The 17,419-nt window shown below is 41.9% G+C and overlaps 1 protein-coding gene across 1 annotated transcript in view; it reads right to left on the bottom strand.

Moving 5' to 3' along the window:
- WDR92 (WD repeat domain 92) overlaps nt 1-17,419 on the bottom strand; it is a 100,233-nt gene that overhangs the window by 15,249 nt on the left and 67,565 nt on the right. Inside the window, 4 exon segments of the mRNA XM_032873756.1 lie at nt 7,003-7,242; nt 7,245-7,339; nt 7,342-7,454; nt 7,557-7,892. Of these exon segments, the coding sequence (XP_032729647.1) occupies nt 7,003-7,242; nt 7,245-7,339; nt 7,342-7,454; nt 7,557-7,892 (784 nt within the window).

Here is a 17,419-nt window from a genome sequence, read left to right as displayed (position 1 = left end):
CAGGGCTTTGGAAACTCCCAGCCTGTTGAGCTTTCTCACTGTTTGGGAGAAATTAGCAAGTTACTATGTAGCCAGGTCTACAGGAAACCATTCACAGCCTCCTCGGAACTGCCCAGTAATCAAAAGCAGCCATCGATAACGACACGGTTGTAAAAGACCACACTGATGAGAAGCACAAAATCACAGAATCATATTTTTCTTTGTAATACATATGTGGTCTGATAGTTCAGTTATTCAGAAAACTGATATTCATTTTAGTTACTTCTCTAATTTTATAAAAGTTATCTTATAAGGCAGCAACCCCAAGGATCAAAATTTTGTCAGTTTAACAAAGTAGTTTCCAGGGCGCCTGGGTGGCTCAGTGGGTAAGCCTCTGTCTTCAGCTCAGGTTATGATCTCAGGGTCCTGGAATTGAGCCCCGCATGGGGCTCTCTGCTCAGCAGGGAGCCTGCCCCCCCCACCTGCCTCTCTGCCTACTTGTGATCTCTATCAAAAACAAAACAACAAAAAGCCAAAGTAGTTTGCAACAACAGATCACTTATATGCTCCCTACCCTCCACCTCCCCTAAATAAAAGTAAGTAAAATTATTTATCAATGGTGATATAGTCCTTAATCACTATTGTGGCACAATTTCTAGGGTTAAAGTAATTCAGAGTTCCAGCTTATGCCAACTGATGAAATAGACACCAACTCCTTCCTCCATTTGTCTCACACTGGGCCTGGGTGCTCCAAGCAAGAAGTCACCAGTCATAGTTCCCACAGCTGGAGGTATAGGATGAAGATGGGCTTATCAGGTAAGCATCGGGATAGACAGGAACATGGTTCCAGGGACTCACGGGATTAGCAGCTGTGGGGAAGTTGCATCATGTATTAACTCTCCAGGAAAATTCTTCTCAGAGACCTGGGAAGAGCAGTCTCCCATGTTCTCCTCTTCTACCACCTAAAGCACGCTGCTTCCCACAATTCCACTATCCCCTGGGGTCTCTGATGGGGTATGTCTTCTTCCTAAGCCACAGGAGAGTTTTACCTTCAAAGCTAACCTCTACTTTTCAGTCCCTATATTACACACATAGTTCTTTGAAGACTGGTAATAAAACATTGGAAAGAAAAACTTTCCTATGTTATTATTTTTTTAAGATTTTATTTATTTATTTGACAAAGAGAGACACAGTGAGAGAGGGAACACAAGCAGGGGGAGTAGGAGAGGGATAAGCAGGCTTCCCGCCAAGCAGGGAGCCCAATGCATGGCTTGATCCCCCAGGGATCACGACCTGAGCCCAAGGCAGGCAGACACTTAACTGACTGAGCCACCCAGGTGCCCCCTCCCTATGTGATTTCTTTATCTAACTTTCACCTTTTAACCATTTGGGGCAGAGAATCTCAAACCATGCTCCTGGAACACATCAATCTTCTGGTACCAACATAAATTTACACACACACACAAACTTTAAAAAGCTAATGGATATGTTTTTCTCAAACTTATGTTTTCTTGGATATTTTTTAGGTTGCCTATTAGAAAATATTAGCAAATGTACACCAGTAAGAAAACCTGGAAATGAAGATTTTAAAATTTATGTATGGTTATTTCATGTGATATAAAGACCACAGTATGATAAAATAGCCAGATTTTTCTACTGGAAAACCCCTTCTTTGTGAGGAATTGGAACTTATTATACCAATGTTTTATGGAGTTCCAAAAACAGCATCACAATGTTCAGACATTTTGGCTCCTGAACACATCTGAAAATCCCTAACTTAAAAGGAAAGAAACCAGAGAACCACTCTATTACAATAGATCCTATACTAGATATTTCCATGTGTCATTGCACAAATTCTGAAAGTCAGTCTTTATTGAAATATAATGGAATGAAATAAAATGCATCTACACTTAGAGTGTCACCAAGGCCTGTGGTAGAAAAAAGGTAAAGTCTTTGAAATCTTGCCTTGATTCTCTGGCCTTATTTCCTGCTTCTCTCCTCTCTACTACACTCCAGCCACATCTGCAGCTTAGCTTTTTGCTCTTCAGAGACAACGAAGTCAATTCTACCTCAGGATATTTGCATTTATTATTACCACTGCCTGAATTGCTCTTCCCTCAGATCATCATGTCTTTCTTCTCCTAATTCAGATTTCAGTTTAAATGTCACCTCCTTTAAGAGACTTTCCGTGCTCCTCCATTCTGAAGTGGAACCCCTAAATCACTATCACTCACCCAGTTTAAACTTCTTTATTGCATTTACCAATAAAATTATTCAGTTCTCTATCCCCATCCTTTCTAGAGTGAGTGCCATGAGAATGGGACCTTGTCCCATCTGTTAAACACTTTGTAGGTGGTCAACATTCATTGACTCAAAGCATAAAGGAATATATATCAATCTCTCCTCCTAGTGCCGGGGAGAGAGAAACCATTACTGAAGTCCATATTCTCATTTCTCCCACGTTTTCACATGACACACCATATAGTTTCTGGTGTCATTTATATGCAATGATGAAAACAGCATCCATATATTGAATACATATATCAGATATGTTCTAGATGGCGAGGCCATCCCTTTTCTTCCTAACACAACTGCAAGCAAAGTATTTGGAACACTCCTTTCCAGATGAGGAAACAGGTTCAGAGGATGGGGCTTGCTCAAGGTTCCTAGAGCCAGGAAGACTCCAAGCTCTTTATACTAAACTAGGCTGCCCCCAGATCTACATGTAAATCAATTAAATAAAGTTCAGTATGTAGGCCCCATTCAATAAACACAAGAGTCATTAGAAGTACCAAAGAAATGTTCCAACCTTGAAATGGATTGGTGAAGGAAATGGTATAGTCACTGAATCTACTTTCAGATTTGTGTCCTTCAGTTTTTACCTTGATTCGTATCTTTACAAGATATAAATACATGGTATTTATGCTTCCCTCATGTTTTTTCTCCTTATAGCCAAGAAAAATAAAGAGACTTATAGGTAGTAGTAGTCTGCTGTGCCAAGAGTCAAATTCAACTCAAAATATAAGAACATTAAAAAAACTCAAATGTATAAACATCATCTGCAGGACAGTGAGGATTGCAGTTTGCTGAGAAGGGCTGAGCTCTGCTGGCAAATGGTCTTACAGAGCAGGGGTGTTTTCTCTTTCTAAGATATTCATGGAAATCATAATAGCTTTTTTAAGAAGGGGTGCTGGAGTGAAGCCAACTTTTTATAGTTAATAAAAAGGCTCCCTCCCTGCCTGTTAAATACTTTTATCTTTGAAAAGAAAGATTTTAAAAATCCAGTGGTTACTTAAATTTCTCTTGCTGGAGAAAAAAAAAAAACCTGGCTAAAAAGATTTTATAAAATGTGTTCCACAGGGGCACCTGGGTGGCTCAGTGGGTTAAAGCCTCTGTCTTCGGCTCAGGTCATGATCCCAGGGTCCTGGGATTGAGCCCCACATCAGGCTCTCTGCTCAGCGGGGAGCCTGCTTCCCTTCCTCTCTCTCTGCCTGCCTCTCTGCCTACTTGTGATCTCTGTCTGTCAAATAAATAAATAAAACCTTACCAAAAAAAAAAAAAATTAACTTAAAAAAAAGTGTTCCACCAAGAAAATTTAGTATATATTAACAACTTTTGCTGTATGACACACCATAGATGATCATTTTGGACCCAGCTGTTCGTTCTCTTTGTTACAATAAGTGAACATGATTAAGGAAGCCCATGATGGATAATTCCCATGAGAGCTATTTTTGTTCTGTCTGTGGGTGGGTCTAGTACAGCCTGTCAGTATTTCCTCCTCCATATCCCAGCACTACTTTAATTAACATTAAAAGGGTTAGTCAACCAAATGGTAACAAGCACTGAACTCAGTGGCACAGGGACTAAAAAAGGAGAAATTTATTACCTTATTATTTTTACAGTATAAACATCCACAACTGTGATTCCATTTTTCAGGGCCATCCCTCGTCCTTTATGCCAATTAGAGAAAAGCTGTCCCTTATAGGATGAGGAAGTCTCACATTTGTCGAGTTTGATGAGAAAGAAACAGATTTCAGCTTTCCCTGGAACCCTGCAACCCTGTGTGTGGTAGAGCGAAGTGCTCAGCTGTACAAGAAGGCCCTCATTCCCTGTCTGTCCTTAGTAACAAGAAAAGGCAGCCGTCCATGAAGACCTATTTGCTCCCTTCACACATTTTTACCTTGGATGCATGAGCTGTGGAACACATGACTTGAAGTGGTTCCACAATGAAGAACTAAGTATTTCATTAATTCATCTAGCCCAATGGTAGTCAACACTGGTAAGTTGTTAGATTCACCTCGTTGAAGCTTTAAAAATACTGATATCTAGGCCTCACTCTAGTGTAGTTGCAAGAGTCCCACTGCAGGGTGCCTAGGTGGCTCAGTCATTAAACATCTGCCTTTGGGTCAGGTCATGATCCCAGGGTCCAGGGATTGAGCCCCACATGGGGCTCCCTGCTTTGCAGGAAGCCTGCTTCTCCCTCTCCCACTCCCCCTGCTTGTGTTCCATCTCTCGATGTGTCTGTCAAATAAATAAATAAAACCTTAAAAAAAAAAGTCCCACTGCATCAGAATTCCTTAAGGTGGGACCAAGGCATGAGTATTTTAAAACACACACACACACACACACACAAACAACAGCGACAACAGAACATACTCAGCTGATCCTGACGAACAGTGAGGGTTGAGAATCACTGAGCCTGTATTAAACTGATACCCTTTTCCACTGCACCATCACAGCCAAATGTAATAATCTAAGTTCTTAAAAGTGTTTTTGCATTAGTCTTATCCTCTCTTCAGGAGGCTCTTTAGAAGAAGAAACTCATCTTTCAAGTACCTTTTGTCCTTCTTTAACATAGTATCTTGAAATAGTAGGTTGCCAATATATAGAGACAAAGGGCACTATTTCACTTTGTGGAACAAGTGTATTCCTGAAATGTACACAAAGTAAATTTTATTTTTAAAAAGTCACAAGTCTGTAAATGCTCTCTGGTGAAATTTGATGGTATTTGGTATTTGTTCCTAATATTTACCTGTCAGTTTCTGTCTGCTATTCCAATGTTTCCCATTTGTTCAAACCCTGATGCCAGTTGATTAATGATCAATAAGCCAATATTTAAATTTCCCAAGATACATCCTTATACAGATATACATTCACTCTTTCTTTTAACAAGCAATTTATTGAATGGCTGAACCTTACAAATCACACTAACAAAAGACACTATCCTTACTCTCCAGGAGCTTACAATCTAATTAGAGATAAATGGGACACAATTACATACTCCTGGAGCCGATAATAATCACCAGAAGGATGCAGTGTAGAGAAGTTTGTGAGGAGATCAGAAAGGGATTTCCTAAGTCAAATAATCTGAACTGGACCCTAAAATAGCAACATTAACAGGTGCAAAGGGGCTAAGTGGTGTGCAACCGAAGGCAGGTAGAAGAGAATAAGCCGGGCGCCTGAGTGGTTCAGTGGGTTAAGCTGCTGCCTTCGGCTCAGGTCATGATCTCAGGGTCCTGGGATCGAGTACCACATCGGGCTGTCTGCTCAGCAGGGAGCCTGCTTCCCTCCCTCTCTCTCTGCCTGCCTCTCTGTCTACTTGTGATCTCTCTCTGTCAAATAAATAAAATCTTTATAAAAAAAAAAAAAGAGAGAGAATAAGCCATGTTTAGGAACTCTTGAGTACCTGGCTAGAAAAGACAAACTGAACAAGAAAACTGGCACTCATAGAAATTTAAAGTGGGATGGGACCTTATATACCTTCACATCCAAGCTTGCCAAACTGTATTCATCCTTTATCTACCAGTTTAATGCCTATCTGGTCCAAGCAGACTCTCTCCATTGTTTTAAGCCCTGGAGTTCTCAGCCTTCTCTGTAGTCTGTTAGAACACTAAATACTTATGACTGATCACCTGAAATCGATGCATTTTAAAAACAAGTGTAAGAATGTTAACATCATTATTCTCTAATTCTTTCACTAATGATCTTCACTAAACTTGTGAACCTGATCTTGCCACACCCAGTTAAAGTCCTTCAGTGATGTACCGTTTAAAAAGGAGTAGATCTTTTAAATGACCTACAGACCTTGCAAAGTCTGCTCCCTTCCTGGAGCTTCCACTGATGCTGTTTTCTTTGGAAACCACCTCCTCTACTCCTAATTTAGCCTAGTTAGCTTCTACTTATCTCAAATCTGTTTCACTCTCACAGAACCGTGTTACTTTACGTTAGAGAATACATCTGTTTGTATTTATGCATCGTCGGTTTGATTATCTAACTGATTGTCTCTCCCACTAGAAAATAAACTCCATGAGACCGGAGACAGTCTCATTCACATGCCTGGGATTACTAGGCAATGAATTGGTAACTTGTTGAAAGAATAAATGGTTACGGGGCGCCTGGGGTGGCCCGGTCGGTTAAGCGTCTGCCTTTGGCTCAGGTCGTAATTCCAGGGTACAGAAATCGGGTTCCACATCCGGCTCCCTGCTCCGCTGAGAACATGCTTCTCCCTATACCTCTCTCTCTTCTGCTTCTCATGAATAAATAGAAATATTAATAATAAATGGTTGCGTAGTCTCCTCCCATTACAGTGCAGGCATCCCGGTTCCTGCCTTGTCTCTGCTTGTATGAAAGAATATTTTACTATTTACTATTTATATTATTACTTAAATCGACTCTCCACAAACAACTGCCCACCGCCTAAAACCTCGAATTTAGATACGCAGTCTTAATGTCACTTCCCAGAGACCTCGTGGTGGAATGGAAGAGTGGCTGCAGGAAGGGGCCAGCAAGGAGATGAACTGGCCAGCCGAGAGTTCAGGACTCGAACCAAAGCCTTTTACGTCGGAAGTATTCCTCAATCTGCGATCACCTTCGCTGGTTCCGCGCACCTCGAGCTGTGCTTTTGGCGGACGCTGGACCGAGGCTGGGGCAAAAAGAAATACAAACTTCCCCCACCCCCGGATCCGCACTCGCCCCCTCACCAACGGCAGATCCTGGAACTGGGCAGTCTCGCCCGGCACCCACCTCCCGAAGCAGCTTTAGGTCCCCGTGCTGGATCTCGTACAGTTGGATGACGCCGGTGCCCCGGGCGAAGTTGCCCATGGTCACAAATTTGGCGCTGCAGGGCACCCATTTACAGTCAAATACCGTGTAGTTGAGGCCCTTCTGGATATGGGCGATGATCTGAGGTTTCTCGAAGGCCGACATGGTCCAGCCGGTTTCCCCTCCAACCACCAGCACATCCAGAGCCTGACAAAACACTAACCGGGAAACCAAACTCCAAACATAGACAGTTTCTACCCCCCTCCCACTTGCCGTAGTCGCCCTTTTCGCCCTGGGGAGCTGCGTTTAGTTGTCTCAGATAATGCCTGATGCGCTACTGAAGTCAAGCCGATAGTTCTTCACTGACAGCACAAACTTACTCATCGTCTTTACCTACTGCCATTCTCCCATACACATATTGAAGATGGCAGTTGCTTCGGCTGTGAGTGGCGGAGCCAGAGGGGCACCAGAGAAATCAGGCATATTTTAGGATGTCCCCTCCTTCCTACCCCCCGAGCAAACGCACAAAACCCTGCTTCAGGTCCCCTGCGTGGGACTTCTTAGGAAACGGGGCGGGGACCTGGGGCTGGTTGGCGGACGCTGGACCCCTGCGTGGCGCGCCTGCGTGGTGCGGCGGCGCACGCGTTCGAGCCGGAAGCACATGTCGGAGCTGGAGATAACCGGGCATGGAAACGGAGATGGAGGCGCAGAGCGCCGGGGCCGAGGACGGCTTCACCCAAGTCACCCGCAAGGGTGGCCGGCGGGCGAAGAAACGGCAGGCTGAGCAGCTGTCCGCCGCGGGGGACGGCGGGGACGCGGGCCGCATGGACACGGAGGAGGCCCGGCCCGCGAAGAGGCCCGTTTTCCCTCCCCTCGCCGGGGATGGATTCCTGGTACTAGCGGGGACCGTGGGACGGGAAAGGGACCGGAGCCAAAGGTGGGCCAAGCCGGTGGTCTCTGGGGGATGTTGAAAGTGCGGGGGCTCTTCTTCACTGACGTCCTTAAAGAAGTGACTCTCTTGCACGAAGTTCAGTTTTTCAGTTAAAGAAAGCTTCTTGTGGAAGAGCTGTCAGTTTACAGCGCCAGCTCCATCCCTCGATACGTCTCCCGACTTGTGTGTTCTTTTATTGTAGAGTGGGAAAGAAGAAACAAGAAAAATTCCAGTCCCAGCTAACAGATACACGCCATTAAAAGAGAACTGGATGAAGATATTTACTCCTATTGTAGAACATTTGGGACTTCAGATACGGTTTAACTTGAAGTCGAGGAATGTGGAAATTAGGGTAAGGAGAATGTCAACCATTTCCCAATATATTAGGGTTTCTTTTTCCTACAGGGGTGAAAAGGCGTGAATACACTTTCCTTAATGGGACTTATTTTGTTAAGTGGTCGTTATGCAGTTTTCTCAAGTAGTATAGTGAGTTTGAACTTCTTGAATGTCTTCAAAATCTGCTTCAGCACAAATGCTAGTTGAATTCATAAGGTGGACAAAAGGTCATAACCAAAATATTGGTTATGCCTGTGCGTGTATTTTATGATGCTCTTAGCAGAGCAGGGAGCCGGATATGGGGCTGGATCCCAGGACCCTGCAATCATGACCTGAGCTGAAAGCAGCCACTTGACTGAGACACCCAAGTGTCCCTGAACTTGCTTTTAAGTAGGGATCTAAGTCCCAAGTTCATCTGACCAACTCTTTGAACCTTATGTCCACACCTGTGGGGGACTTTGCTGTTTGAAGAAAGTCCTCTACTCCGTACTCTGTTTTCCAGCCTCAATTCCAGGCATCCCTTGGAGTCTGGCTCAAGTGCTTTCTTCTTTAGGATTGCTGTGTGTTTCAGTCATTTCTGTGGAACCTACACTCTTACTGTGCTTGGCTGTCTTACAACTCGCAGGGGCATCAATTAGGATTCCACTCAGGCCTGTTGGGACTGCAGGATGCCAGGCACACAGCGGTACTTTGGCATGCCCCACGTCATTTTAATCTTTCAGACAGGCCTGTGAAGTAGTCATAATCCCCACCATTTAGATGTGAGGAAACGGAGTCAAAGGAGTAGGTTAGTCAGAGTCATCAAAGTCGTTCACTAGCAGGGAGTCTTGTTAGTCCTGAAAGGATCCCCCACTCTGACCATTTTTATTTTACAAATGAGAAAACTTAAGACCTGGAGCACCTATGGGACTTTCCCAAGTTGACGTACAAGATTGGAACTGGGAGCTAGTTTTATACGTACATTATACAACCTTGCATAGTTAGAAATTTGTCAAATATGTGGTCTCCTCAACTAAATTGGAGTCTTTGTGGAAGAATGAAAATGATACTTTTGGAATCAGACCTGTTTCAGAATTCTGCCTTTTTCACATTTCAGTACTTCAGTTTTCTCAAATATAGAACTTATCGTATTACATAACTTTCAGAAGCTGTTGTGTGTGAAGCACCTTTTGCGGTGCCTGTCACTTTTAGTGGCTGGGATTTTATGAATAGCAGCTATTTCTGCAGTTATCTAGTAAAGCCTTTAAGGACAAGAACCCTGCTTAAACCATTTGTGGTAGTTAGTCCTGGAGTTTGGGAAACATCAGCATTTGATGACGATTATAAGCTGATGATCACTCCTAGTGTTGTACTAGAATATTTTCATCTCCAGTCATAATATGTGCCTCTTTTCTTTTCTTTCCTTTTTTTTTAAACAGACTTGTAAAGAAACCAAGGATGTTAGTGCGCTGACAAAAGCAGCTGATTTTGTGAAAGCCTTTATTCTTGGGTTTCAGGTGGAGGTAAGTGATTTCATGACATCTAAAATAGGTGCTTAAAAACACTTAATATGAGGAGCACCTGGGGGGCCCAGTTGGTTAAGTGTTGCTTTCAGCTCAGGTCATGATCCCAGGATCCTGGGATTGAGCCCTGCACTGGTCTCCCCACTCTGTGAGGAGCTTGCTTCCCCCTCTCCCTCTGTCTGCTGCCCCCCCGACTTGTGTGCGCTCTCTCTGTCAAATAACTAAAATCTTTTAAAACACACACACTTAATACGAATGTTTCAGTGGTTGGGCTTTTTTAAAAAATGGAGTTTTCTAGGTCTGGTGAATTTTAACTTAATAGTTATTCTCAGGTATCTAAACAGAAGGGCTTCACAGCATTTATATTTATGTTGTAGGACGCACTTGCCCTCATTAGGTTGGATGATCTCTTCCTAGAGTCTTTTGAAATTACAGATGGTGAGTATAAGGTGGTCTTTTCCTGTTAACTATTGTACTGCCGACTTTGTATTGCTGGGGACTCTTAGCTTTCTAATAGCATCAGTTGACCTGTATTATTAGCCAGTTTTAAAAATATATATATATTTTTATCTTTTAGTAGGGAAATTTAGGTAGTGGTTAAAGTTCATTACGGAGCAGGTGGTATCCTGGAATTGCATGTCTCCTGAGGCTTTGATCTCTCATTTAGTGAAACCCCTAAAGGGAGACCACCTGTCAAGGGCAATAGGAAGAATCGCTGGCAAAGGAGGAAAAACCAAATTCACCATAGAGAACGTGACACGGACACGGATAGTTTTGGCTGATGTGTAAGTATCTGATTTTGGGAAAATTACTGTCCTAACTTAGGTTTGACCTTTTGCTTGTTTCAAGAAGTCATAAAGTTTGTACTTTATGCATAATATTGCTACTGACTCTTTGTCAATATATGGTTCTGAATGAAATACATAGTTACCTCGAAAGCAGATTAAGTTATCTGAGGAAATCTTGGGAATTCTAGCTTTTTTTCCTCAGTTAGCAATAAAGAACAATAAAGGGCACATGGTGGCTCAGTTGGTTAAGTGTCCGCCTTCGGCTGGGAACCCGCCTTCGGTTGGTTTCACCTTCAGTCCGGGTTCCCTGCTCAGCTGGGAGCCTGCTTCTCCCTCTGCCCCTCCCCCTCTTCATGCTCATTCTCTCTCTCTCTGTCTCTCCCTCTCAAATAAATAAAATCTTTAATAAAAAAAAAAAAAAGGAAATGTTTAGAATTACTATTAAAAGAAGTTACATGACAGGTGAAGATTTAAATAGTGTCCGAGGGAACTCCTAAACCAATAGGAGACAGCAAGGAGTGGGGTTTTTTAATCCCATTCTGACTTTCCTTTTTAAGAAAGAAATATATGTGTATAGTTTTATCCATATTTTAAAACTATATATAAAGGCCTTTCATAAAAGGACAATGAGTATTGCACGTTGGGTGAAAAACCTGGGAGCAGCTCTGTGACAGAAAGAAGATGATATAGGCTTAAAGTAAGGGTGCAGGAAGTCAAGCTGGGATTAGCCCTCGTGGGGGTTGAAGCTGCTGCGGGGCCAGGTTGGGGTTGCTGGCAGATGGTGTGGAGATTAGATAATGCCATGAAGTTGGGGGACAAAGCAGGTGACTGACAAGAGGAGGGACGTGCCTGCGGCTAAGGACAGAAATAATTATATTTAAAATCATACTAACTTGGCTGTAAACTCGTGCTCACCATTTTTTAGAACCTAAATTTTAGACTCTGTTTTACACTCGAGGGATAACAATGATACCATGTTGATGCCCGGTTACTGAAAGACAGGTTTATTATAATTTTGATCTTTGTGAGGGGAGCCTGAGGGGGCCATGAGGAAAACTTGTTTTGCACTAGACATTTTAAAATATTTTGAAATGCGTACCACATTCGGAAGTATCATACGTAGCCCTAAAAACCTTTGCTAATTTAGAAATCTGAAAATGCAACTGATGTGCTAACCAAATTATAGATACTATGAGGTATCAAATTCTAAATATAAGCCTGCTTCCCCCTCTCTCTCTCTGCCTCCCTCTCTGCCTAATTGTGATCTCGCTCTCTCTCTCTCTCTCTGTTAAATAAATCTTTGAAAAAAAAATTCTAAGTATATTGATGTGTTAACATAAAATTTACTAGTCGAACTGGTTTTTTTAACAGCTTTACTGCAGTATGATTTACATACAAAAAACATTACTGTATTTAGTATCCTGTTCAGTGAGTTTTGGCCAGATCTATAGTCCTTTGATCCCACCTCAGTCCCAGGCAATCACTGATCTGCCATGGTTTTACCTTTTCTAGAAATTTATATAAATGGAAATACACAGTATGCAGCCTTTGGGGTATGGCTTCTTTTAATTAGCATGCTATTTTGAGTTTCTCCATTTCCTTGGGTATGTCAGTAATTTCTCTTTACTGCCAAGTAGTCTCGTAAGGTACTGCATTTTGTTTATCCATTCAGGTTTGATGGACGTTTGGGCTGTTTTCAGTTTGGGTTATTATGAATAATGTTGGCTATTATTGAATTACTTTTGTATCTTTCGGGGTTTTTTTCCCCAAACTGAATTACATACAACTTGAACTTGAGTATACTGTCTTGAGTGTTCAGTATAAATAGGCTAATTGGAAATCCACATGTTCATCCACTTACTAATTGTGGTTAACCATAATGTGGACTGGTATGCACCCGTAGGTGTTTTGATGAGTTGCTGATAACCTGGTGGTAAAACACAGTATGGTGTGAGCAAGATAAAAAACGAAAAGCTATCCCCAGTGTATTCAGTGCTTCAAATGGGAAACAGTGTTGCCTGTGTGTCCCAAGACCTCCATACCATCCCAGCCACTGCCCTATCACTTTGGTGGCTTTGGCAGCAAAACTGCTCACACTTCATTCGTGCTCACTGTTCCTCATTCTTGCGCCATTGTCAAGAGTTCTTATCAAAGTTAGACACACACATACTTGAGCAAGCCCCAAATTTCTACCACCTACCTCTATTTCCTCTTCCTCAGAGGAACTAATTTCACCTCTTCCAGGTCATTTTTAAAAACTATTTATCTCCAGATTTTCAAATACCGTGTTTACATACCAGCTTTTTTTTTCTTCCTCGACTACCATAAAAGATGAAAATTTAGCTTTTTTTCATCTCTCCCCCAACTTCTACCCCGTGTACTCAGCCCTTCTGACAGGTTGCTCATGTGTCCCTGAGCTCCCCGTACGCTGTGGGTTTTGTGAGACCGGTGTTCAGCGTTACCTGTGCACGGGGTCAGCGCTCACTCTGTCAGCAGCCGGCCCGGGTGATGACCGTGATTCTGTGATTATTCTGTCTGCCCTTTACCGTTTTGTTTTCACTTGAAAAAATTCTTACGTTTGTGCTTTCTAATTATCAGTACAATTGAGTAAAAAACTGTATGTTATCGTATCTCCCCGTGGTTTATCTGGGTGCATCAAACGTTTGAGCAGCCTCTCCTGGAGCCTGCTTCCTCAGAAGCACTGCTTCTCTGCCTGGCGCCCGGTTGGCGCCCTAGGTTCTCCTTTCACCTGTGCTCTTCTGCTGTGCGAATCCCTTGGTTGTTGGGTTCTCTTCCCTGAGTATTCCTTAAGGTTCTTTTGTTTTTCTTTTTTAATTTGAAATTTTTATGTATTGCGAAATGAGCACCACGGTAGGTCTGGTTAACACCCATCACCACAGTTACAAATTTGTTATTTTGTGTGTGAAACTTTTAAGATTTACTCTTAGCAACTTTTCATCATGTAGCACGGTGTTATTGACTAGATTGACACATCCCCGGGACTTCTTTTCTAACTGGAAGTTTGTGCTGTTTGACCCCCTTCACTCAGGTTGCACACCTTGCCACCCCTGAGTACTCCTCATTTTGGTGCCGTATATAGTCCATGAGCTAACTTAGCCAACATTTTTTTGAGAACTTCTAGTTCCAAAGGTGTCCTCTCTCCTGGCCGACTATACAGTTCTGTTCTATAAATCACATCCATTGAGCATTTTGAAGACACTGCTATATCCAAGCTTTCAGTGTTGCTGTTGAGCGGTCCAGCGCCATTTTTATACCTGATTCTTTGAGCGTCCTCTCTGGCAGTTGTTTTCTCTTCATCCAGTGTGTTCTGAAATTTCATAGTGCTATGTGTTAGTGTGGGTCTATTTTTATTCATCTTACTGGGCCCTTTCAAACTAGATACTCATTTTCTACAATTTTCAGAAATTTTCTTGAATTACTTTGGTCTCGCTTTTCTTTCCCTCTTCCTATCTGGAATTCCTTTCTGTAACTCTATTCTTAACATCGTATCCTTGATTCATGGGTACATGAAAATAGCTTTTTTTACCTTACTGATCTGATTTTGTTTTTGCTGTTTCATTCTTTTTCCTCCTGGTCTCCATTTCTCTTTCTTCACCTTGCTGGTTGTAGCCTCTGTTTTTGTAGTAGATGCTTCCGTCGGATTCTGGAGATCCTCCGTGTGTGTGCCACATGTACAAGAGGGAGGCAGTAAAGAGCAGACCAGAAGCCCTAAGCTCATGGGGTCTGGAGCGTGGGGGACGCCAGCTGACCGTAGGCTTTGCTTAGGGTAATTGCCAGGCTGTTTCTGATGCATCTTGTCTTTTTTTTTTTAAGATTTTATTTATTTGAGAGAGAGGAGGAGAGGGTAGAGGGAGAATGAGAAGCAGACTCCCTGCTGAGCAGAGAGCCAGATGTGGGGCTCGATCCCAGGACCCAGGGATCATGACTGAGCTGAAGGCAGACGCTTGACTAAGCCACCCAGGCCGCTTCTCTTTTGGACTTTTTTATTGAGCAGGTCAGGTTCCCGCAGAGAAGCATTCTCTAGGCTCTTTGCTGCCAGACTTTGAAGCCTGGTTAAGGAAGATAGCTGGAGGTCACAACATCCAGTTTGTAGATATTTGCTTCCTGTTGCCCGTTTTTAACGTGGTATTCCTACTTCAGCTGTACCTGGACCCCTGGTCAAGACACCAGGTCTTTTACCTTTCCCAGGGAGCAACACCATGCATTGCCCCCATAATTTTGCCAGTTACAAGGGGTGGTTGCCTGATTGTACACAAGAGTGGGGAAGAAAATCTAGATCATCTTGAACAGACTGTCAGTTTTGCCCCCATTTCAACATGCCTGAGCCTGTCTGGATGACTAAATGTTCTGCGATATTCCCGCTGAGTTTCGGTGTCAGTTCCTGACATTTTGGAAGATGGGCTGAACAAGACAAAACACTGTATTACCCATCTTGAGTCAGTCAGCCAAGAATTTCCCTTAGTAGGGTCTGGATGATCCTGAGTAGTGAAGAAATTTAGATAACCTTGAGAAAGCTTTACAGTTGAAATCCAGATGCTTTAATTAAGTGCAATGTCACTTCCATTTCTGGGTACTTAATACCAGCTCTGCCATTGTGTAATCATGGGCAGGTGTGTTTATCTTTTTACTTGTAAATTTCTTTCCTCATTTATAAAATGTGAATACCACCTACCTTAATAAAACTCATGTGAGGATTAAATGGGAACACATAAAGCCCTAGCACATAAAAATCCCTCACTTGGTGGTAGCCATTATTAGCCAAGAATCTTAAAAAATTCATTTCTTAAAATTATTTTTTGTAATTTTTATTGGGCTATAATACACATACCATAGAATTCCCCTTTAAAATGATTTTTAGTGTATTTAAGAGTTGTGCTACCATCACCACCATTTTTATTTAAGAACATGTATTGTGATTTTCCAGAGTTTCTGGATCATGGGATTTAGTTAAGGAAATGCTTTTGTTGCTAACTTGTCTCACATTCTCTTGCAGGAAAGTTCACATCCTTGGCTCTTTCCAAAACATCAAGATGGCAAGAACTGCCATTTGCAACCTCATCCTGGGTAATAATAATTTATAATTATAATAATAGGGAATTTGAGAACTCAAACCACGTTTGCACATCAGCTCAAATTAAGCATAATGTTAAAGATTGCAAGTAGAAACTCTTAGAGGTTGGCAAATGTGGACCTAAAGAAAAAAGGAATATTTTTGCTTAGATTTCATCAGTCTGCTAGAGAAAAGAGTTTATTGGGTTATTGTGCTTAAATCTTTGCTGCGTTCCCCTGAGGTGCAGTGAAAAGCCATTCCAGAATAGCAGGCAGTGTGTTTTAGGCTTCAACGAAGAGAGAGCTGCTGATCACCATCAGTCAACTTAATTGATGCACTTCGTCTTGTTTTTGGGTTTTTTTTGGTTTTTTTGTTTTTTAATTTTATTTGAGGGTGAGCAAGCATGAGCAACTGGAAGGAGTGGGAGAGAATTTTAAGCAGACTCTGCGCTGAGGGCAGACCCTAAGGCAGGGCTCGATCTGACAGCCCTGGCGTCATGACCTGAGCCAAAACCAAGAAGCAGACATTCAACCGACTGAGCCACCAAGAAGTCCCAGTCTTGTTTTTCAAACTGTGCAGCAAAGTCAGTAACTTCTGGTACCAGTTATAGGATTGTAGTAGTTTGCTCTAAATAGGATTTTCCATCAGTGCCCAGATCTGACTGACTAGCTTCTTTTTTGAAATATTTAGATAAGTCCGTGCCTTTGACTCTTAGGGTGTAAAATATTTTTGGAGAATATTTGGGTATGATTTATGGTTCTTCTGTTGATTTAAGAGCGATCCAGTGGAAAATGTGCTCTTTAGTTGTAGACCGCCTATCATGTGTCTTCTATTTATGTGAGTATATTTGTATAGATGTGTTTCTTTTCCTCTGCAGGAAATCCTCCATCAAAGGTTTACGGCAATATCCGAGCTGTGGCTAGCAGAGCAGCAGATCGATTCTGATTTCAAATCAGAGACCTTTTGTCTTTGGACTCTAGAGAAAAAGCCCTTGCCCTCTGCACATGCTTATAAGAAACCACACGAAGAATTTTTCAGTCACGTTAAGCCTCCATCGCGTCTTCTGTTCTCAGCCAGAAGCATCAACACAAAGGTTTGATAATATTCACATGCAGCAACTTGAGGATAATTCCCCTATCTGAATTATCATTATTGTACTTATACATTAATTATAATTTGTCACTTCATTTTAAATAAAAGATTTACAGTTTATAATTCTACTGAGAAACTTGTTTAAACAGTCCTATATGAATTTATAAATTTATAACTTTTTATAAATTTATAAACATTTCTTGTCTATAGAGTGTAATTAAAACAGCTTACAAAATTACTCTGAATCCTGACCATTAATACTGAGTGGTATGTGGGCTTTTTAGAACCAGCAGTTTGGAATTACTGTTGTGAACAAAGGCTAATCTTTTTACCTCTTTTGTAGTTTATAAAAGACCTCACAAAGCTGATGTGAGGAAAGAATTTTATTTTTCAAATAAGCACTCGATGAAAGTAGCCGACCTTACCAATGTTTCGGTAAAGGTAAAATATGGTAAAAGAATTTTTACCAGGAAAACTACAAAATTCTGCAAATGTAAGAGCTTGTTTTAACTAGTGTCTGCCTATTCAAATATTCATTTGGTAAGTATTTAAGTATTAATCTTTAAAGTATTTAATCTTAGCAAACACTAAGAGGTAGGTAGAATTCTGGACAGTTGAGGCTGTTGGTGGACAAGGGGCAGAAAAAAAATCACTGCTCTTGGGGACTTTTCATTTTATT

This window comes from Lontra canadensis, unplaced genomic scaffold (genome assembly GCF_010015895.1).
Source record: "Lontra canadensis isolate GAN:19392208 unplaced genomic scaffold, GSC_riverotter_1.0 scaffold50, whole genome shotgun sequence".
Lineage (NCBI taxonomy): Eukaryota > Metazoa > Chordata > Mammalia > Carnivora > Mustelidae > Lontra > Lontra canadensis.
The sequence above is the reverse complement of the archived record's forward strand: the minus strand, read 5'-3'. Positions and strand labels throughout refer to the sequence as shown.